The sequence below is a fragment of the Panthera uncia genome, chromosome X, assembly GCF_023721935.1.
Source record: "Panthera uncia isolate 11264 chromosome X, Puncia_PCG_1.0, whole genome shotgun sequence".
Taxonomy (NCBI): Eukaryota; Metazoa; Chordata; class Mammalia; order Carnivora; family Felidae; genus Panthera; species Panthera uncia.
Genome location: NC_064817.1, coordinates 32,142,170 through 32,166,223, shown reverse-complemented (window position 1 = coordinate 32,166,223; position 24,054 = coordinate 32,142,170). Strand labels below are relative to the sequence as shown.

At 41.1% G+C, this 24,054-nt stretch overlaps 1 protein-coding gene across 6 annotated transcripts in view; it reads left to right on the top strand.

Annotated features, from left to right (window-relative positions):
- Positions 1 to 24,054, top strand: part of RPGR (retinitis pigmentosa GTPase regulator) — an 84,653-nt gene that overhangs the window by 34,287 nt on the left and 26,312 nt on the right. For 4 of the 6 annotated variants that reach the window (XM_049643682.1, XM_049643683.1, XM_049643681.1 and 1 more), the window contains 4 exons: positions 8,777 to 8,890; positions 10,400 to 10,457; positions 11,990 to 12,078; positions 20,768 to 22,175. In XM_049643682.1, the coding sequence (XP_049499639.1) occupies positions 8,777 to 8,890; positions 10,400 to 10,457; positions 11,990 to 12,078; positions 20,768 to 20,974 (468 nt within the window). In that variant the 3' untranslated portion in view covers positions 20,975 to 22,175. Of the gene's footprint in view, positions 1 to 8,776; positions 8,891 to 10,399; positions 10,458 to 11,989; positions 12,079 to 14,607; positions 14,777 to 20,767; positions 22,176 to 24,054 lie in introns of those variants that run through there. The other 2 variants (XM_049643679.1, XM_049643680.1) reach the window with 2 other exon arrangements.

The following is a 24,054-nucleotide window of genomic DNA, read 5'->3' as shown; positions in this document are numbered from 1 at the left end:
AGGAGAGGGGGGAGGGGAGGAGGGGGAGGAAGGAGAGGGGGAAGGGGAGGAAGCAGAGGGGGAAGGGGAGGAGGGGGAGGAAGGAGAGGGGGAAGGGGAGGAAGGAGAGGGGGAAGGGGAGGAGGGGGAGGAAGGAGAGGGGGAAGGGGGGGAAGGAGAGGGGGAAGGGGAGGAAGGAGAGGGGGAAGGGGAGGAAGGAGAGGGGGAAGGGGAGGAGGAAGAGAAGAAAGGCGAGGGGGAAGAAGAGGTGGAGGAAGAGGAAGAAAGAGGGGGGGAAGGGGAGGGGGACAAGGAAGAGGAAGAAGGGGAGGAGGAAGGAGAGGGGGAGGAAGCAGAGTGGGGAGTGAGGGAGAGGGAAGACAAAGAGGACGATGAGGAAGAAGAAGGGAAATACAAGGAGATAGGAGATGAAGAGAGGGAAAAGCAGGAAAGGCAGGGTGAAGGAAGAGAGTCCAACAAAGTGAGCAAAATCAAAGGGTCTGTGAGATATGACAAAAATAAGGCACACCCCAAAAAGTTTACTACTAACACAGAGGAAAAGGGGAAAGAGTACAAGGTACAGAGGTTCAAAATGCCAGTGCAGTCAAAACAAGTTTTAGAAAATGGGCCACCAGGTTCCAAAAAATTCTGGAACAATGTATTGCCACATTATTTAGAACTGAAGTGACAAGCTTTAAATTTGACCTGATATTGTCCAGCCAAATAATTTGAACATTTTACACGTAATAGGCACTGAGTACATTGTATTAAATTGATTTTATGTCATGGTCACTTTATGTGTGGTACAGTAACGACTGCTAAGACAGCACAAAGCACTGGTAAATTTGGCTCCTCTTAAGCCAATATTTTGGTATATTTTCCCTCTAAATTATAAATCTATCACTAGAAAATGGTCATAGCAGATAGTTAACATTATATATTCCTCATTAAGGGCAGATTTGGAAAATAGGAGTATACTATAGGAGTATTGCGTTTGTATATACAAACTGGCCCCTTTAAAGATGGCACAGATCCTTAAGGGCTATGAAAACATCTCATTTCTTACACATTTCTTTCAGTCTCTGATTACAAGTTGCCTATACATAGAATAATTTTATAAGATTTTCTGAAGATTTTTTAGGGCTTTCTAAAGCTACAATGGAAGATTCACATTTTTAAAAAGTAGTGCTGTCTTTTTACCTTTTATGTGTCCTTTTTGCAACAGTTTACCAAGTGACAGCTGGATTCAGGGCTCAGGTTGTAATGTGATGTCTTTCAGTTACTGTCCGGGCAACTGGCAGTGTATCTCATGAAATGGAGATGAACTTAAGCATCTATTCTGGAAGTATGTACAACTTTTAAGTACTTATTGCCCAGGCAGAGCTCCCCACTGGGCTTCGGTTTCCTCATGTGTAAAATGGAGTAGATTGGATGATAGAACTCCAATCCCTTTTAACTCTCAGACTCTTTCATTCTAACAGGCTGATTTACTCCCATCATGCTTGTTATTTGCAGAAGAGGTTTTTAAGGAAGAAAAATTATACTTTAAAATTAATTGAGTTTCTATAAAATATTGTTCTTGACTCTTACAAACTTAGGACGGCTTTAATGTCTCTTTTGTCATTCTGTATTTCTAAACTATAACTTCTGAGCTTTAACTGTACTGTCAGAATCTTCATTCCCAGTGTCTGTGATATACCCTCAACCTGTTTTTCGCTGACTGTTCTGTAATTCTCAGTTTATTGCTTGTCAGAATGTTTCAAGTAAAATAAACATTAAGTGTATTCCATCAGTAATTGTTTGTGGAAAGAGAAACTAACATCATGTATTGAATTTTAGAGAGGCTGGATTTCTATTAGTGTAAATTCAATCTTCCCTTACAATGTTCAGTTCGTGTAATGCAGCCAGATCGTTCTTTATTCATAGCTCCATTTTCAATGGATTCACTGCTCCAGTCCCTTCCATATCTTGGGCATTAGGGATTTCTTATACTTTCTTTTATCAAGGAAGATCTTGATGGTAAACTTCCTGTGAATTTTGTGGAATGGGATCCTCTGTGCATTTGATTCTCCGTGAGCAAGAATCTGGGGAGAGAGACTAGAATACGAAGAGAAGAAACTCCTAGGAGCAATTGTAGATTTTGTTTTAGCTGCAGGGATACGTGGTTGCTGCCCCTAACTAACCAAATATGCTAATTTGGCATAGCAGGGTTCTACCAAATTCTACCACAGTCAGTAAGTGCCAGTGGGGTAGAGTTGGTACTTTGACAAAGTGTATGTGCTGTGTTGTCAATTCAAGGGCCTACCGTGGTTATTGAAAAGTCGACTTAAAATGATTAAGTGAGATGGATGATTGAAGAGGAGTTCATAAAGGAAAAGCCTTCAGGGAGAAAAGAAACTCTTGCACTCAAGTTACTAATGTAAAAGGTGTGGACATTCTTCTTGCACCAAAGACGTCATCAGCCAGCAATGCTGAAATGGAGTTCTTACCACGTGCCCATCTCAGTATTGGAACTGGTCTAGAGAGCCGCTTTTAAACAGCATTTCCTGCCCATTTCTTCACATTGCCCTGGCCAAAAACATGTTCTGTGCTCTTTTAGGAAGGGTAGCTCGTGCAGGCATGGTGTTCTGGTCAGAAGAGCACAGGCCTAGTCATTTTGAGATGTGAGTTAGTACTTGGTTAAATAGCTTGGAATAATCGGTTCGTTCCTTGTCATCCCCATCTGCTGGTTGATCAAGCTTTTCTTGTCATTTATCACTGATCATTACTGAGGCCAGTGTGAGTTGTGTGTGTAGAGTCCATTGAGTTACAGTTCCAGGTGAGGACTCTGGCAGAAAAATAGTTTAAGGTAAGCTATGAAGGAGTACCACAGAAACATCTGCTGCCGCTGAATAGCAGCTCTTGAGGTGAGTGCAATGAAATGTCTTCTGTTACTTCATTATAGAGGTAAACTTGCTCTTCACGTACGTAAAGATAAAAGACTGCCGTAAAGGAAGGCACTTTGATTCCTCCTTCCTTCATTCCTTCTGTTGTGCCTGACATATGGCTTCATACTTGGTGCCTATGATTCACTCAACCAATAAGCGTGTACCTAAGCACCAAAAAGGGAACAGAAGCTTTCCAAAATCAGGTAGATCTCCAGAAATGAGGGCTGCTTGTAGTCCAACTCCTGTGGCCTTTTTACCTGTCAGGGACATTAGGTAGGTACAGATTGCTTGAAAGAACACCAGGTAAAAGGAGTTCCTTGGGCTCTGCCTCTAACTGTGGCTTAACAGTGCCCTTGTGTTTCCCAATACCCCCGTGTTCTTAGCTAGGACTACCCAAACAGAAAAATAGGATCTGAAAACAAATCTGTGGCTTTCTAGGCTGATGGGAGCCATGAGCGTGTTTCAGTGTGACTGCAGCCTAGAGTATCTTTTGGTCCTGGATAAGGAGGCAAAGGGCCTTATGTGTTTATAAAATTTGTTAAACAACAAGAGTAAGATGATCACATTTGGCCTTTTGCAACATTCTGGCAGCAGTATGGAGGGTGGGTTGGAGAGGAAGAGGACCAGAGCTAGGGATGCCAATTAGGCTGCTCTAGGGGACCAGACAGAGACAGAAGAGGGGCTGACCTAGAAGAGTGTGGACAGAGTCGGGGACATGTGTTATCAAGAGAACTTCAGGGATAGAATTGGAGGGCTTAGTAAAGGGATGTAAGTTGGAGGGAGGGAAAAGGCCAAGCTTTTCTTGTTTCTGTTTGAAGAACTGGGTAGGAAGTGTGCCATTCACCAAGGCTGAGCACAGAGGAGTAGGGGTAGATTCAGGAGCCTGCTGGGCCCTGTTCATCCAGGAGGTGTCCAGCGGACAGATACACGTCTGGGCCTGGAGCTCAGGGGAGATGGCCGGGCATTACCGACTTCCATGGGGAGTTAAAAGCATGGAGTTGAGTGAGAGGCGGCACTCACAGTGTGAGAAGGGAAGAGAACTGAAGACAGAGTTTGAGGAAACATCAGTAGGTAACGGAGAGGTTGAGCGAGGGAAATCTGAGAAGGAGGCCAGGTAGGAACACTTTCTAGGAAAGAGAGGTGCCCCCCCAAGCCAAGGAGGCAGTGGTGGAGGGCAGCAGAGAGGTCTGGGAGAGGCCTGGCAGAGACCAGGCAAGAGCCCACACTGCCTGCTAAGAGAGATCCCCAGGAAGCCTGCCTTGCAGAGAAAAAGGGTCAGGGACTTCGGTGCCGTGGGAAAAACCATCTTAGACTTTTACCTGCGATTACTCTATATGAGGCTACATAAGCATAGGATCTTGAAGTGAGCTTATCATCAAAAAGGAAGAGCCTACAATGCCCTGAGTTTCAGCACGTGGGGGAAACAGCTCTGAGGGTGGCGGTTCTGGTTTTCACATTATTTGAGCAGAGCTGGGAAAGAGCCTGGGCCCTGGCACCTGGTAGGCCTGCATTCAAAACCCCAGTCCTTCACAGATTAAGCTGTGTGAATACCTGGAAAAGCTATTGTTTTCTTTTTCTTTCTTTTTTTTTTTTTTTTTTGACTCTTCTGAGTCTTACTTATTTCTTTTTATAAAGGGAAGGGTCTTTGGATAGTTAACACATGAAACATGTTAGTGGTACTCAGCAAATGGTAACCTGTGTCACTCTGTCCCCTCTGACTCCCATCAAGTCAGGTGCAGAACTACCCTCGTGCATCTCCAGGTCACTGACAGATATGTGTGAGTCTAGTCCTGTGAACCTGACTTCTGTGTAAATACCACATAGCTACCCTCCCTGCCCCCCCAAATTGGCTTAAGACAGATCTGTGGGAATGAAGTGAGTTGCAATCATGATAAATATACCCTTAAATATGGGGTAGAGTGAAACTATGCACACCGTCCATGGGTCATCCTCAACATTTGAAGCATGGTCAGAGCTGATGGTACTCACACAGTTAGGCATCACTGCTGTCACAGGACAACAGATTTCCCTGTGTCCTAATGTTTTTTTTTTTTTTTTATCAAGATAGGTTAAAGAATAACTCCACACATAACAACTGCCTACCAACAAGAAGTGCTGTATGCCAGGCATGATATTCACTTTTGCAGGCCTGCTTGTCAGAGTCAAACTGGAATGGATTTGGCGGTGAAAATACTGGGTTAGGAATGAGCCCAGGGTTTTGGTACATAGAAAGCAGGAAACGTTTAGGGATTATAAAGTAGTGACAAAGCCAATAATTTGGAGGTCCACCTGGGAGCCCATAGGTGCAATCTGGCCTGCAGACTTTGTTTGGCATACACAGTGATTTTTTTAACATTTGAGGCCATTGCCAACATTGAAATACCCAGGGATTCTATACTGAAGCAGTGTTTTTCAAACTTCTCTTGGAAACCTGAGGCACCACTGGCCCACAGCCCAGTCAGAGTGGCCCTCCACTTCCGTGTCATCCTGGCCTGCTCCTGACAGGCCCTGCCTTCTCCCCTGGGCTGCTCTAGGTGCCGGGCTCCTGGCAAGAATCAAGGGGTATGTCTAAGAGGGTAGAACAAATAAGTGTACACTTTGAATGAATTACTTTCTGATGATAAGATCTGGGACATTATGGTGAAAAGGTGTCCAGGCATCTTGGGATTTTTTTTTTTGATAGTCCTCTGTGTATACTAGGGAGTCTTACAATCACAAATATGTTTTTAAATTGCTTATATTTATATACAGATACTTATCCTTTGCTTTTGTTGTTTTCTCTGTAAATAATCTTTTTAGTCTTGATATAAACCCGCCGAGGTAGGTGTTGCTAGTGTCATCCTCCCATTTAACAGAGAAACTGTAAAATACATTAATTAGGCACCTTGCTCAGGCCGTGATTGGTGGAGCAGAGCTTGGGAAGCAGTAGTTAGGTCTTTGTATTGAATGCCCTTCCTTCTCTCCTCCTGCCTCAGTGATTTCTAGGGTAGTATAATAGTATAAACATGAAGTTACATATTAACCCCTCTTGTCCTAAAAAACCTTGAAATTGAGCTTTTAGGATATACGCTTCCCCACCTGGTATGATGTAGGTACAAAGTTTAATGCTCTATTAACCTAGCTGGAAAATGTCTGCCCTATATGACATTGAGGCATCTCACAAATCCAGAATTGTAGCACAAAATTTTACACTTGACAGTGCCTTTTCAAAACTTTTCTAAAAAACTCTTTATTGGAATATAATATATACAGAAAAGATCATATCTCATGCATGTATGTCCAGCTCAGTGTATTTTCCACAAATTGAACCTGTTCGTATAGTCAACATCCAGATCAAGGAGGAGCACACTGTCAGCTCCCCAGTAGCTCCCCTTCAACCCTCTTACAGGCATTTCTCATCCCCCCAGGGTGACCGCTATGCCAGTTTCTGATGGCAACCTCTAGTTTTTCAAGTATACGATATGATGGTATTCTTAAGCCAGCTGAAACCTCACGAGGAACGTTTGGTTTCTTGGTATTTCCCGTAAGAAATGTAAAACGTGTGGGCCCTGGGCCAGATCCAAGACTGCAGCTCCCCGTGTTGTGTCTGACCAATGAGACAACGGTCCTCTTGCGAGAGCCAGGCCTAATCACTTCTTCACTGTGGTCCCAACACAACATGCGTTTCCACTGACCATCCTAGACTGCTTTATGTCTTATGTGCTTCTGGTGACAAGAATGTATTTAAACTTTACCCTTTCTCTTTGTAAAATGATAGTGTTCTGCCAGTCTCTCCTAAATTGTTTCGGTTTGAAGGTAAGTACTGTATGTGATTTAAAGTAGTTGTCCAGATGTGAGTAGATTAATTTTCAATGTGCTTAAGTGCAACGTGCTACACTTGATGTGATTTCTAGTGAAAATGTTTTCTAAGAGCTTTCTCAAATTGAGAAGACGATATCATTCCAGCAGTTGTTCGTTGTTGCAGATTTTCATAAAGTTAATGAGTAAATTTATAGTTTATTATAAGAGAGATGAGTGTTTTGCTTATTTCTGAAATAGGGCAAAATGTCATGTTCCTTTGTATAATCGCATGATATTGTCCTATGGTTACATTAATATCTTAGTTAACTGGCATGACTGGAGTTGACCCAGGTGCTAAACTAGCAGAACTCTCCGAGTGAAGAGGACTTTGCTGGAACACAGCACACTGACCCTCCCTCTGGGAGACAGTCAGTCTGAAATTGTCCTTCTCAGGAACACTGTTCTTTTCTAGTTGGCCTTCATTTATGTACATTCATGAATACATCTGTCTATCAGCCATCAATCCTAAATCCAGTAATCCTGCTTCCCATTCCCCTCCAAAGTAGTCTTTGATCATTTTACATACTCATAATGTGCTTATGGCTAGGCATAATATACAATATAAGTTGCTTAGGAAAAAAAAAAAAGAAAGCTTTAGAAATTCTTGGTAAATGGTAGCTACCTTGTAGTTAACCCTACCCAACCTAAATGTGCAGCGCATCCTTTAATATAGCTCTCTACCCTGGCACCCTGTTTTCCTCTCCCGCTTTCCCCTCTCACATGCACTGACCTTTGCTTGACCTAAGTCAGGCCCTCCCAGAGCAACTTCTGAAACTCTTAAATCTCAAGCCTTCACTTCTGGATTGCTTGTCCTTAGTGGCAGTGTTGTTAGGCCACACCCTTTTTGCTACTGGCCTGAGGATGCCACTTACGTCTGTTACTAAGGTGTGAAATCTAAACATATCCTCTCCCTAGCCTGAGTTCTCACATTTTGTATTTTTGCCAGAAAAGAGATGAGTTAATTACAAGCATTATTTTCAAACCACCCACAAAAGATTCCTTTGGGTGTCCAGCTTATCCTTGGCCAAATAGCGACTGGGAAGGTGACCATAAGAAGCCAGTTACAGTGTTGAAGGGATATAAAGGGTGTGTATCATCTGAGGCAGGTATGGCCCACGTGAACTTTGTAAAAACATTCTTCATGGGAGTAAATGGCACAAGTTACTTACTGCCTCACCTATTTTAGGGGCCATTGTGCCTTTAGTGAAGTGCATAAATGAAAAGCATAGGGAAAAAGTCCAGTAAGGAGCCTGATCCCTTAATGACAAAAAATAAGCAGTATTCCACCGAAAATACGAAACTGCAAAAAAAAAAAAAAAAAAATCTCAGTATAGAATAAAGTTACTCGGAACATAACGAATATTTTTCTGCCTATACTTAATATTACATGATTTACTGTGTGTATCAAATCCATAGACAGGTTATCTTATAATTTGGATTCGTTGGACAGGAGCCAGATGGACTAAGTTCTGCCTCTGTTTGGGTTTTCCCTCTGCTTTAAATTACCAAGAGCAGAGCATTTAAACTGCCTATGTCCCTTTATCTTCTTCCTGGAATGTAAGTAATTATACTTAACTCTCTCTCATGAATATCAGTGAACTGTACTCCTGGAGTGATTTTAAATCCCTATGTTTTGGAAAATAAATATAATATATAGATGTGATCATGTTATAATGCTACAGTAGAAAGCTTTTTAACTTCTCTAAAGTTTAAAAGCATTCTTTTGAGACAGCTCAAAAAGCATATTTAATTTTTTTCCCCCGTTTAACCTTGTCATAGATGCAGATAGAATTTTGGAAATCCTGGCCATTGAAAATGTTGAAATAGAACGATGTGCATAAAGCCCTGGTAATACAGTAACTTGACATGCGTCATAGATTATGTAGCGTTTTGTTTCTTTGACTTCAGCATTTGAATCCATATTCTGTGTGTTCTTTGAGGTAGTATAAATTATTTATGACAGCAATATCAAATCTCTTTTTTTAAAAAAGAAAATCTTAACTCCTCCCTGATTATCAATTTTGACACAGGATCATGAATTTTCGGAAGACGAAGAGCTAGAGGACATGGATGAAATTGATGAGTACCTGAAAGGCGAGAAAAAAGTTGCTGCAGATGAAGCCAGTGACGACTCAGTTGAAAAGGTATTGACACCACTTGGGGCGCCTGGGTGGCGCAGTCGGTTAAGCGTCCGACTTCAGCCAGGTCACGATCTTGCGGTCCGTGAGTTCGAGCCCCGCGTCAGGCTCTGGGCTGATGGCTCGGAGCCTGGAGCCTGTTTCCGATTCTGTGTTTCCCTCTCTCTCTGCCCCTCCCCCATTCATGCTCTGTCTCTCTCTGTCCCAAAAATAAATTTAAAAAAATAAATAAATAAATAAATAAAATAAAAAAAAAAAAGAAAAGAAAAGGTATTGACACCACTGAAAAGGTATGATGATATGTGCTTAAATCCTGGTATCCTGCCCAAGAGAAAGTATGTGGGTTCCATGGTCTCTGCAGGGGGCAGATCCCAACTTCCTTTGGGAGCAGAAATACTTCTCTGAATAACTTTGTTCATGTGCTGTAGGAAAAGCTTTGGGCAGATTTATGAATTAGGCACACTTTGTTTCTGACGCTTTCCACACTTCTTGGTGGCATTCGGATCCCCACTTGAGTGGAAATCAACTGATACAGGCCAGTATAGTACACTGTTGAGAAATTAACCGAGAAGTTCAACACTGGGTTCTTGAAAGGATGAAATTACCAAGTTAGGAGCCCTATACTGGTGGCAGAAATGGGACGTGTGTGTGCGCACACATACTAAGTGTATCTTTACATGTATGTGTGTTAAGTGAAAGCTGTTCACAGCAGTGTTGGAGGCTGTGATCACTTCTGCACAGATGTGGTGTAGAAGCAAGGATTTACAGGAGGATAAGGAGGCGCTATCACCGAGGAAAAGAAAGTCAGCCTAAGAGTGGAGCTAGGAATCCCAGAATCATCTCTTTTTGGCAGTTTTGTCCACGAGTGACACTGCTAGGAGACAGTTGGTAGGTTTGAAATCATTCATTTGCTAACACTGCTCTGGATTAATTTCACAGACATGGAATTCAGAAACCCAAACTGAACAACACTATATTGATTCAGTTTTGGTTGCAGTGTCTGTACCTCTTTTAAAACGTGTGTTGATTCATGTCCATGTATTTTTAATTTACAAAATGGGATTGTGCTATAGAGGTCATTTTCTTTCTCAAGACTCGTTCCTCTCACTGAGAAAAAAAATGTTCTAACAATTACTATTTTCTTTCAGAGGGAGGGACAGATTTATAAGGAATGTTTATGAGCTCCAGGTAGGGGGGTCCCTAAAACTCTTTAACATAGAACAAACTCCAGTCTGACAGTGTAAAATGTTGAGCTAATTCATACACCAACTAACGTTCCTGAATCTTCTTTGAGTAGGATCCTGCCACTTTTTGTAATCATAGAACTTTAAGCTAGAAGGGACATTAGCAACCACTCGGCATCTAAGGCAGAAGTTCGGCAAAGTGAAGCAGTAGTCGCCTGTTTATGTTGTTAGCTGGAGGCAAACTTGAGAACCCTTGCCTAAAACCAGGATGACATTTTCTAGGCCATCTCAATTATGGTTTTTTATTACATTGTTTCTTTATCGCTTATAGGACAAGAAAACCAACCGAGAGGAACGGGCTGTGTGTGAATACAACGAGAATCCAAAAGGTGTGAACACATTTGACTTCAAAAGCATGCTTCCAAAGGGCTAGATACCTTAACACACACACACACATACATACACATGCATGTGTGCACATGTATGCCGTCGCTGAGTCATTATAGCTTATACATCTGTATTCTATTTTATCCTTTTTACTGTCACCTGACTCTCATAACAAGCTAAGAAATATGTGCCACAGGCTTATTTGTTCTCATGAATAACCACTACAACTTCTTCACATAAAATATTCGCATTACTCATGGCTACTTGTGTGTCAGTGTTAAGTGGTTTAGGACAGCCTTTTCACTGTCTTTTTTTCTTTTCGATCAGTAGTAGTAAGTTAGGCTTTCGTCCCACATCTCAATTTACATGCCTGATGGGCACTGCCAGACCCCATTGCTAGAGCCACGGCCGGTTATCCCCTCATGTATTCCCCAGAGCTCAGATCTGAGTCGTTGATCTTATTGCAGACATTTAAGACAGGTCCTTCCCCAAGCCTGACTGTTGGTGTCAGAGAACAGTTGCCACAGAATAGAGGGGACTGTGGTTACCCTTGAGACCTACATTCTCTACACCGAAATCACCTGTTTTTGCTGTACAGCCCACCCCTATATCATGTTTCCACACCGCCACATCAAAGTCTGCTTTTTGCTGTGTTCTCATTAAAAATAACCGTTCATAGCGGTGGATGTCTGATCTGAACTTAGGCAGAAGGAGGAATAGTTCCCTTGATATTTGTTTTCCTTCTGACTTCTGCAGAAAGAGTAGTAAGTTTTAGAATATTTTAAGCAAAATGTTAAAATATTTATCATCTGTAAGTATTTTTAGCATGTAAAGTGTGAAAAAGAAATTAAAAGTAAGATTTAAGTAGTTGATAATATCAAAAGAATGCATGTGCTTTATGAGTGTATTTAAAAGATCATTTTTTGGGGCACCTGGGTGGCTCAGTTGGTTAAGCGTCTGACTTCGGCTCAGGTCATGATCTTACGGTCCATGGGTTTGAGCCCCACATCGGGCCCTGTGCTGACAGCTCAGGGCCTGGAGCCTGCTTCAGGTTCTGTGTCTCCCTCTCTCTCTGCCCCTCTCCTGCTTGCACTCTCCCTCTTCTCTCTCTCTCAAAAATAAATAAACATTTAAAAATTTTTTTTAATTAAAGAAAAAGGATCATTTTCCAGCTGTATAACTTGTGGATCAATTTGAAACACTAAAAAGTAACATGTCCATTTGAGTGCAAAGAATTTAATTTAAAAAAGGAAATTTATATTTTCCGGAAGTCTTTCCTAACACTGTTACCTTTGTAGCTGTGTTTGGGTACTGGTCATGCAAACGTCTACATTGGTCAGGTCATTCTGGGCTTTTTGCCTGAACTCAGCCTTTCAGAAAATATGCATTGTAGACCTTGTTCAGTGCTCCAGTGTCACGCCCTCTTTAGTATTTACCCCGTAAGTCAGGCTTGATGGAGTTGCGCTGAGGGCATCAGAACTTTTCTTCTTCTCATTACTTAGAAAAAAATATTTCTAAATATATCCTGTTGTAGGAAGCATGTATGGCCACGCAAAGAGCAGTTCTGCAGAAGACCTGGAAGACACTGCATCAACAAGTAAAGACCTAAAAAAATCAATGAAGGTAAGTGAAATTTATTTTTCATTTTAGTGTTAAGACCAAAGTATTGAATTGCCTCCTCCTGCTTTTTATATGGCGATCCACATAATTTAACTCCTTAATGTGAGGTTTTTAGGCCCAAAAACATGTGAAGAATTTCAAGTGAAGTTTCACATTTTAGCATGCATATCTGTTTACTGGACTTTAGATGGAGTCAGGTTGCCCTGCCAGAATTTAATAGCATGTTCCTTTCAGTAATCCCATTCATGCTGATTCGACTTATGGTAAAAGATAATGCAAAAGAACTTTCTTGCTTGAATTATAAGAGTATAATCATCATGAGAGTCTGGAGAAAGTAAGGCAAAACCGAGAATTAGAGAGGATGAATGCAAAAATCAAGATACCCGTGCTTAGGAGAACTTACGAGCTACTCCAGTCTCTCCTGCCGAGTACCTGTTCTGAAGTTGTTAACAGTCTGATGGAGATGCCGCTGCTTTTTGGAAGTTACTCTTTCCACTTGCAGAAGAACTTTCTTTACCCGTGAGGCCACATTTCAGGGTAGAAGTGTTACAAGGAAATGTGGATAAAGGGTAACTGAAAGGCCTTGTTAATTCCTCTTCAGCCTTCAGGTTTGGGCTTAAGTTAGTCACTTCTGTATAGAGGCCTTTTGTGACCAGCTGCACTTAGGTAAATTATGTCCCCTTACTGTTCTCTCACATAACACCCTTTTCTTATCCTTTTTTGTATTTCTTGTAACTGGCGATCGCACAGTTAAGCGTATGCTTATTTGCCTTATGACTGTCTCTCTCTCCACTGGCCTGCTGCTCCATGGGATAGAAACTGTTTTCTGTTTTGCTTTCCGATGGATCTTTAGCAGGTAGCACTGTCCCTGGTACATGGTAAATGCTTAGTAAATAATTTTGGTGGACAGTGAACTATAGAACATAAGGAGGTGGGAAAGAGGATAGGGTGAAGGTAAAAGCAGGGGCAGCCCTTAGAGCAGTAGACGGTTTGTCTCTGGCTACTCTGAAACTACTTTCAGGGTGACTTCTGGCACAGGTCCCACTGTGGTCATCTTTTACTAAAAATTACTTGGTGAATAATCTTACCCTGATGAAAATGGCCTTATGTTTAGATTATCATATCCAAGAGAGAGTTGTGACCTGGCTCAAAGGATACTCCAGCATTACTGTCCTTCTCAGAATTGTAATGTGTGTCATCAGCATATCCGATCAAGTGTTAGGGACTTTTTAGACTCTCTGTCTAGTAAAAGAACATTTACCAGATATTCTACTACACAGCAGTCCCGTGAAGACTTTTTTCCAATTATAAGAACTCAGGAAAAGACTCTGGAAAAGGAAATGAAATGTGAGGGAGCAAGATGAAAAGTAAAGGAGTCAGGAGACGGAGGAGCCTAATAGGAAAAGCGAAGTGAAGCAGCAGAAAGAAATATTTGAAACGTACCTCTGACCAAATGAAAATGTGTATTCTGGAATACATGATTGAGTTTCGAGAAGTTTTCAGGCTCTCCAGTCTTAAGTGTTGCAATTGCCCATAGGCGGTAGGATTTGGATACACAGGACTAGGAGAGGGGGCCGAGCCAGGGAAGGAGTGCCCTGTGGGAAGCAGAGTGGTGCCTCCCATACAGAGCAGGCCAAGCAGGGAGCCCTAGTGCCAGCACCAGGGGATGGGACAGAGGTGAGGTCAGGCCAGGGTATAGTGGGCTACAGGTGCCAGGTTGAAGAATTCAGTCTTAAACTTGGATTCTGCTTAAATTCTCATTGACACCTAGTGGAAAAATGTATTTCAGTAAATGCATATGTCCTTGGTTAAAGAAAAGAAAGTAATGAAAATCATATTTCAAAAGTCAAGCAGTAATAAATGTATTTCCTACTTAAAGAATATCCTGTTGTTCTACAGATTTTAAAAAGGAAATAGATGATTTAGGTGAGATTTTCTTTCAGTCATTCCCACATGACCTTTTTTTTTAACCTACAGTGTCTCTAACCTTTTTATACCATCTGAGACAAACAAATCAGACAGTTTTTAAAACTTGGAAAATAAATGATGCATTAAATCATATCAAAAGAAACATATGTTTGAGATTTTGCATTCCAACCACCCCCCCATTCCCCCAGGTAATTAGACATCCCAAAGATAATCTGAAAAAAAAAAAAAAAAAGAAAAGAAAGAATTGTACGCTTGGCACCTACAAAACAGAATTCACCACTGAATTTTGTTTTGGTGATTTTGAATGTTTCAGGTAGACAAGTTACGACCTATGATTTTAACAGGTGGCAGAGATCTTTTGTTAGGTGATTGTTCTATCTAGAGATTACCCAATATTACTTTTCCAAACTATAGTTAGTGCTGATTATTTGGATCCACAGTTAGTCACTAAGAAAAATATGTTATCGGCCTAATTTCCATCTAAGGTAGCTAAGGAAAAAAACGATAAACTTTTCAGCTATTAAGAAGAATTTTACATTATACAATGAGTTTATTCATGTATTTATTTAGCATATACTAATCGGTTATCTCTTAATGTGCCAGGCACAAGGCCAGAGGCTGCAGATTCAGAGGTTAAAGATGCACTGCCTTCCCTCAGAAAGTAGCTGGAACATGCCAGATTCTCTGGATAGCTCCCAATGCCAGTTAACAGTCAATAGATTTTTTATCCGTTGTCACTACCATAAATAAAGGACGCTGAGATGAGAATTTCTCCACCAAAAAAACATGCTTGTGAATTCTTGTCTTTCCTAGTTGCTATCTTTTTCTCTGATGGTATGCTTTGTTCATCCATTGCAAGCTACAGATGAGCACTCGCCTCAAGTACACAGTTAGCTTTACTCTGTATTAGGAGAAAACTTCGAGGTAGATTACACATACGGTGTCCTGTCATTGTCAGTTTTTCCCAAGCTTGAAACCTGAGACGGTCTCAGGCTACCCAATAATGACTCCCCTGCTTTTTAAAAATAGCTTTATTGAGGTATAATTGACATATAATAAACTACACATATTTAAAGTGTATAATTTGGTTAGTTGTGACGTGTGTGCACCTATGAAACCATAATCACAAGAGAGTGAACAGTGCCGTTATTGGCGGAAGGTTCTTTGTGCCTTTTTGTGATCCCCGTCTATGCCCCTTGGCCCCCTGCTATCCTTCGCAAACCTGCTTTCTATTATCATACATTATTTTGCAAGCTCTAGATTTTTATATAAATGAGATCCTACACCATGTACTCTTTTTGTTTGTTGGCTTCCTTTGTCCAGCCTAATTATTTTGAAACCCATCTATGCATGTATCAGTAGCTCATCCCTTTATATTGCTGAATAATATTCTAAGTGAATTTTTTATATGATGAGGGTATGAATTGAAGTTATTTTTTTTGCATATGGACATCCAATCGTTCTAGCACCACGTGTTGAGAAAAGATGACCCTTTCTCTACTGAATTGTCTTCACAGAAATCAGTTAACTTTTCCATGTGTGGGCATATTTCTGGAGTCTAATCTGTTCCTTCCACCTGTTTATCTTGTGCCTATATCACACTGTCTTGATTACTGTAGCTTCATATAAGTCTTGAAATCAGGAAGTGTTAGTCCTCCAACTTTGTTCTTTTTCAAACTTGTTTTGGCCATCTGAGGCCCTTTGCATTTCCATGTGAATTTTTAGAATCAGTTTGACAATTACTGAAAAAAAAATGTCTGCTGGGATTTAGATTGGGATTTCTTGGTATCTACAGATGAATTTGAGAAGAATTAACATCTTAACAATATGAAGTCTGCTAACTCATGAAGATACCTTTGTATTTATGGATGTCTTCTTAAATTTGTCCGGAATGTTTTGTAGTTTTTAGTATACAGGTCTTACACGGATTTTGTCAGATTTATTGTATGTCTTCTGTTTTTTATTCCCTGATTAACTGGTTAGAAGTTTATCATTTTTATTCATCTTTTCAAAGAACCAGTTTTTGGTTTCATTGATTTTTCTGTATCGTTTTCTATTTTATTTATGTCCACTCTAATCTTTACTAGTAAAACCTTGGTTTGTGAGTATAATTAGTTCCGGAAACACGCTTGTAATCCAAAGCACTCATAGATCAAAGCAAGTTTCGAGAACCATTGGCTCAGTTGTGATCATGTGACGTTTGGCATCCCGTACTACTCATATTGCCAGACATCGCTCATTTATCAAGTTAAAATTTATTAGAAATGTCTGCTTGTCTTGCGGAACACTCGCAGAACAAGTTACAATCCAAGGTTTTACTGTTGTATTTCCTTTCTTCTACTTTCTTTGGGTTAATTTGCTCTTCTCTTCCTAAAGTTTCTTAACATGGAAGTTGCGGTCACTGATTTGAGACTTTTCTTATTTTTTAAAACAGGCTTTTTGTGCTGTAAATTTCCTCTGAAGTACTTGTTATGTTGTGTTTTCATTTTCATCCAGTTCAGAATACTTTCGGATTTCTTCTTTGACTCATGAATTCTTTAATTTCAACTTATTTGGGGATTTTCCATAGATGTTTATATTAATTTCTAATTTAATTACATTGTGATTGGATAACATACTTAGTATGACTTGAGTCCTTTTAAATTTATTAAGACTTGTTTTATGGCCCCGAATCAGGTCTATCTTGGCAAGCGTTCCATGTGCACTTGAGAAGGTTGAGAAGAATACTGTTGTGTCCTGTCAGTACCAGTTGCATCAAGTTGGTTGACGGTGTTGTTCGTGTATTTTCTATCCTTTGAGTTGCTGTCTACTTGTAAGATCTATTATTAAGAGAAAAGCATTAATAATCCCTGTATAGGGGCTCCTGGGTGGCTCATCGGTTAAGCATCTGACTCTTGATTTTGGCTCAGGTAATGATCTCGTGGTTCGGGAGTTCAAGCCCCACATTGGGCTTCACGCTGACAGCGCAGAGCCTCCTTGGGATTCTCTCTCTCTTTCCCTCTTTCTCTCAAAATAAATAAATAAGCTCTAAAAAACCCTAAATATAATTGTGGATTTGTCGACTTTCTTTGTACTTCTATTAGTTTTTGCTTCATGTATTTTAAAGTTATTACTAGGTTCTGTAACATTTAGGATTGTTATATTCTCTTAATTAATTGACCCCTTCATCATGAGATGGCCTTGTTTACCCCTGATAATAATCTTTACTCTGAAATCGGCTTGGTCTGATATTATATAGCAATTCAAGCTTTCATTTGATTAGAGTTATCATGTTATATCTTTTTCCATCGTTTTGCTTTTAACCCACTTGTGATTTTATATTTGAAGTACGTTGATGCAGGCAGCATCTAGATGGGTTTTGCTCTTTTATCTAATCTGACAATCTCTGCCTTTTAATTGGAGCACTTAGCCCATTTGTATTTAATCTGATCATTAATGCAGTTACATTTAAATTTGTCATCTCACTATTTGTATTCTTCCTTATCCCTAAAAAATGCTAAAGTTTGTGTTGTCTGTTAATAATATAGCCATACTCTCTTTGCTTTGGTTAGCACTTGCCTGATACATCTGTTTTCATTCTTTGACTTGTGTTTTAGATGAGTCTCTTACAAATGGCTTATGAGCTGGATTTGCGTCTTTGAAATTTTTAATATACGTACCTAAGATCTAAAGCTAATTAATGTTCCTGTCCTTTCCCCAAATAATAGCAAGATCTTAGAGGAGTCTTCTGTCACCCCTTCCTTCCCATTTTACATGTTATAGTGTCAAGTATTTTAAGTTTTTAGCGTCACCAATCACATGTTAACTATTATTTGTTACACCACTTTCTTACTCACCATTTCTTTTTACATCTCAGATGTCCTTTTTGGGATGCTTTTTCTTCTCCCTGAAGAAATCCTTTGGAGGTTCCTGTCAGAACTTTGGAAGTTCCTATCCATTTTGTAGTTAACTTTGTCAGTTTCTGTTCACTTGCAAATGAACATTGAGGTGACTGGGCAATGCTCATTTTCTCTTGGTATCTGCTCCTATGCTCCTTTTAAGAAATTTGCTTTAGTGTAATTGCTGATGACTTTGTATATAATCTGTCATTTCTCTCTGGCTGCTTTTTCACGCTGTTTACCTTTAACGTGCTTCAGTTCACTACTAGATGCCCAGGTGTGAACTGTTTTGCTTTAACTTTCTTCTAATTCATTATGACTCTTGACTCTGAGAATTCAGGTCGTTCATCAGTTTAAGAAAACTCTCATCCATTGTGTATTTGAGTATTTCCTCCCTCCTCTTTGGAATTCTGATATGAAATTTTTCTTTTTTTTTAAATTTTTTTAATGTTTATTTTTGAGAGAGAGAGAGGGAGAAAGTGAACGAGCTTGAGCAGGGGAGGGGCAGAGAGAGAGGGAGACACAGAATCCGAAGCAGGCTCCAGGCTCTGAGCTCTCAGCCCAGAGCCTGACGTGGGGCTCGAACTCACAGACCGCGAGATCATCACCTGAGCTGAAGTCGGACACTTAACCGACTGAGCCACCCAGGTGCTCCCTGGTGTGAAATTTTTCATTCTGTTGTCCATGCCTTTCAATGTTACTTTCCCATTGTCTGTGTCTAACTAATATTTTGGGGGAATGTCACAGCCCTCATATTTCAGAGCTCTTTGATGCCATAGTTTCTTTACAGCTAAAACTAATCTTTTTAACCTACCTGTTGAGTGTTAATTTCATCGATTATATTTTTCTCATTTTGAAATGAAATTCTATTTTGATTCTTCTTCAAATCAATCTGATCTTTTAAAAACTAGTATCTTGTTTCATGCTCATGTTTTTTATCCTGGTCCTTTAAGCACACTTATATTGTATATTTAGTCATCCCAACATCAGACATCTTCAGGAATCTAAATCTGTCTGTTGCTTTGGTTGACTTGCTGGTAGTGTCCTGCTTCCTCATGTGTTTTGAAATTTGGATTCTGGGGGCGCCTGGGTGGCTCAGTCGGTTAAGCGGCCGACTTCGGCTCAGGTCATGATCTCACGGTCCGTGAGTTCGAGCCCCGCGTCGGGCTCTGTGCTGACGGCTCAGAGCCTGGAGCCTGTTTCGGATTCTGTGTCTCCCTCTCTCTGACCCTCCCCCGTTCATGCTCTGTCTCTGTCTCAAAAATAAATAAACGTTAAAAAAAAAAAAAAGAAATTTGGATTCTGAGTTCATGTTCAGCTGAGACTTTTTGTGGACGCCCCTTAAGGCTTCCATGAAAATCCATCCATAGAGAATTTGTCAGAGCCTCTGGTAGCTCTCCTGGGCATTACCATTCCGGGAGCACGAAACGTTCCTCACCGGCACCAGTAAAGTAAACGGGAGCCCAGCCTCACACTAGGAGAACGTGGTTCTCCCTCACTCACAGCCTAGACCAAGGGACACAGGTTATTTTGCCGTCTCCCAGTGTGTGTAAGTGGACTTAATTAAGGGCATAGTCCCTAGAGGGTCCTCACTTTATGTAGGGGGGTCTCAGTCCCGATTTTCCACATTTTATGAGATCAGATACATTTACCAAAGCGAGTCTAAGTTGTGAGATCAATAAATGCCATTTTATTGCTCGCTCACCTCTGAGGCTTCCTGCGCCCTCTTCATTTTGTGGCCCGCAAGGATTTCCCTTCATTTTTTTCATGAACTTCTGTACACATCATAAAATTAGATTTTTTACACTTAGAATTTTTTGATGTTTTGTAGTAGCAGAATTTTTATGATAGGGATTCCCGCACAAAAGCAGAAACGAAAGAGGGGTCCCCCCAGTTTAGTCCATAGACCCTTTTCTAGCTAGACTCTGAGTTTTTGGGTTACACCTTTTTGCTTTAATTCCTCCATTCTTCAAGACTAACAGCAAGCAATTACTTGCATCATTTTGATTTCCGAAGGAGCCAAGTTCTCACCTGTTTTTTGTTTGGGGCATCTTGTCAGAACTGATATTTGTGCTGTTACACTTCAGGAATCCTGTTTTCTCTCTGACTAAATCCTCAAAGGGGTTAAGTCAAATGGAACTTTCCAGTCATCATCTATCTCCCTTGATTTCTCCTGTCTGTGCTCTGTTGGCCACTCCCTTCTTGATACATTTTCCTCCCTGACTCCTGAGGTGCCTCTCTTTCCTGACTGTGTTCCTACAAAGCTCTGTCCCCAGTGCTGGCTCTTCTTCCACCACCTGTGTCTCACATTTGGCTCTTCCTCAGTCTCTTTTCTTCTGTTCTCTTTTCTGCCTGCCTGCGATCCTGGGTTATGGCATCGACTTTCCTCTCTCCAGCTGTTGTGTGTGTTCTCCCCGTTCACGGCCCCGGACTCCCCCGAGTAGCAGACCCAGGTATCCAGCTGCCTGCTCAGGCCCCTGGGCCCCCAAAGCCATCATTCGGCAGCACCAGCATTTTCCCAGAAGTTCCCATCTACAGGAATGGGGAAATCCTCCAGAATACCCTACTTGTCTTTTTTTTTCTCTCGTCACAACAGAGTGAAATAACAAATTTGCTCTTTAAAGAAAAATGGTAATGTATTCCCAAGGCACTGACAGTGTTGAAAGCTAAACCCTGAAAGGTCTTATATTAGGGAAAGGGCATGATTGCCATTGGTAAAACAAGGTGCTGCTGGACACTAAGCATGTCCCTTTGTACATGTGACGCCCTGTAAGGGTGTGATGAAATAATGTTCAGACTAGTTGAAAATTATCCCCCCTAAATCCTATTAAGTGGCTATTCACTTACTGAAATGAATTCTTTGTGTGTGTGGGTTTTTTTTCTAGATTTTCTTCTTTAAAAGGATGTCACTCACGAGTCAGAAAAGTATGCAGAGTAATAATGAGCCACTCTCAGAGATAAAACCAATAGGAGATCAAATAGCTTTTAAAAGCAATCAGAAAGATGCCAGCCAGAGCCACATGGGGCAAAATCATCAGGATACTTCACCCCCAAGTATGGCGAGAAGGTCAAAATCTTGTACGATACTATAAATATACATTTATGTCTCCGTGATCACCAAGCACATTGTAATTTATACTTGAAAACCATTCTGACTTCTGAAGGAAAGTTTCTGATAACAAACCCTTAAACATAGAAGTTAATGTTTTATTTTGAATGTTACGACCAGTTTTGGTGTTTATTTATGCTAATATTTTTGACCAGCGATTTCAAAATATGTGTATCTCAAACTCTCCTTCAAGTTCTGTGGCCTTAACTGTTCAGTGTTGCACAAAATATATATTTTTATATGTGAAATTTAAATTAAGATATTTCATAGTTTTTACTGAACAATTTCTTTATCATTTCATAAGGCAACATTTGCAATCTCATGACACTGTAACAGTTTTTAATGTATTTGCAATTTTTCAAAACTGAGTCAAAATTGTTTTTGATGAACACATTTTAATAAACTATATCTGGTCGGTTCCACTGTTTAAATGTGTGAATATCAATAAAATTAAGAGGTACTTGGAGTTCTCTATCAGTTGACAGAATGGGGGCCAAAAACAACCTGTTCAGTTTTAAAATACTGAGAGACACAAAATTCGTTTACCTCTGAGTAAAGAAAATATCAGCGCTCCCGTGTCAGCGGTACATCTTTGTGGAGAAACTGTTGACATTTCTTTGCCTCCCACTCTTGTTCAGGGAGGGGATTTGGCACGGAGGCGTGGCAGACCGTGTGGTATGATCTGCAGCGTTTAACCTACCGCAGATGACCACCGTGGCGGAACGAAACACGGCCAGGCTTGCTCACTTCAACCGTCTCCAGCAATGACCGTGATAAGTGCTGTTGACTCCGTCACACGGTGCTCTGCCACAAGGAGTAGGAAGGGGAAAGCTGTCAAGTCTGCTCCGATAGACACGTGGCTGTCTTGCGCTCACAGATAGTATGCGTTTCATGGAGCAGACCGCTTTGTCTTGGCCATTCGGGCTTCTGACTGCAACATTTTATTCTTCCATCACAGTGACCGTTGCCCCAGTTGAAGACAGGAAAAGAAACTCCATTCTTGTGTTTCATGCAAGGGATCGTTGGTCTAGAGTAGATGTGATTTTGAAATGGTACAAAATGGTCTTCCGTGTAAATATTACAGCCAGGGCAATTCTGATTTTGCCGTTGCCGCTGTAGTGCTAGTATAGTATTGCAAAAATCCTTTACCAAAACGTAAACTGTAGGAGCCTAGTGGAAATAAAGCACACAGATGGTACTAAGACATGCCGGTTGTGGCAGGCACAATTCAAAGATGGCCCCCCAGGTTCCCGTCGGCTGGTATAGTTGCCCTGAGTAATCCCTTCCCCGTAAGCATGGGCAGTGAATATGATGAAATACCACTCTATCGTTTAGGTTACATTCTGTGGAAAAGGCGAAAGATTTTGCAGTTGTAATTAAAATTCCTAAGCAGGTAACTTTAAGCGAAAGGGAAATGATCCTAGGTGGGTCTGACCTAATCAGGTGAGCCCTTTCAAAGAGGCACTGCAGATGAGAGATGGAAGAAGTCAGAGCAATTGAGAGCAGTGGAGATGCGGGCATTGAAGAAGCAAACTGCGTGTTCCAGAGAGGACAGTGTGGTAGGGAATGGTGGGAAGCCTCGAGGATGTGAGGGCCTCCATCCCACAAGTGCAAGGCGCTGAATTCTGCAGATAACTGGTGAGGCTGGAAGAGGAAACCAGTCGTTAGATTAGACCATAGCTCTGGCTGACATCTCGACTGCAGCCTTGTGAGGCCCTGCGCGGAGGGCCCAGCTCAGCAGCACCCAGGCTCCTGACCCAGGAAGATTACGAGATAATAACTATATATAGTTTTAATCCACTAAGTTTACAGTAATTTGTTATGCAGCGATAGCAACTAATAGCACTTTTATTCTGGCAAAAAGCCTTTCTATCTGGTTCTTCCACCATCAGAGCCAGCATGAGAGTTAATAGAGGCTGCTGACAAGACAGAGGTCACTGTCTTAGGTAACATAATCGTGCAAGTGGCGTTTTGTCACCGTTGACACATTCTGTTGGTTAGAAGCAAGCCACAAGGTCCACTCATACTCAGGATGAGGGCAGGGCACGAAGACCGGGAGGCAAGGGCTCTGCGTGATGGGGGCCATCTCAGAGCCTACCCACCATACCAGTCATTTGGCCGCTTCCGGAAAAGGAGAACGGGTTGGGTTACAGACCAAAGAAAGGATTAAGTCAAAGTCCTTGGAAGAGGTGGACATGAGACCAGCATCATGTCATGACAGCATCATGTCATCCCTACTTTCTCAGATGTCTGCACGAGTTCAGACTTCAATAAGGTGGTTGGTGCAGAATCGTCAACACCGAGAGTCCGTTTTAGTGTATAGGAGTAAATGCGTTTTTAAAAAGCCGCGTCAAAACACCATGCCAGTTGTCTGCCCTGTAAATGCTTGTATTCTATTGATTTTCTAAATGTGATCTCATATCTGGCTTTTACTTCGAAGAAATAGTAACCGAGCACTACCTATGGCCAGATATGATGCCACAAACTAAGAAAACATGGGAGTAGAAGGGAAAAGATGGGGAATGATTCTGCATTCTCACCTGGAGCTGTTTGGGCAATTTAGAAACCTAAGTTTCCTAACTGGATGGAAGGGAGATCAGTGGATGCTAAACTTAAACAAACAAAAAACAGAGCTAACATATTTGAGAACTCTTCAAAAGAAGCCAGAAGAGATCATTGATACAATTGAATAGGATGATCCATTTATACTAGTTTCAAAAATAAAAGGAATTCTATTTACCAATAACCTTAGCTTAATAGGAAGTGAAATGATTTATTTCAATCCCCAAACTGTTCATCTTCATTGTCTTTTCCATTCATTCCTTTTTCCTGTATATAAAACATTTGCTTTGGACATTTTTTTAGTTTATTTATTTATTTTGAGAGGGGGAACAGAGAGAGAGAGAGGAGAGAGAGAGAAAATCCTGAGCAGGCTCCACACTGTCAGTGCAGAGCCTGACCCAGGGCTCCATCTCATAGACTGTGAGATCAGAACCTCAGTGGAGACGAAAAGTCAACCACTCAACTGACTGAGGCACCCAGGTGCCCCTGCTTTGGGTGTTT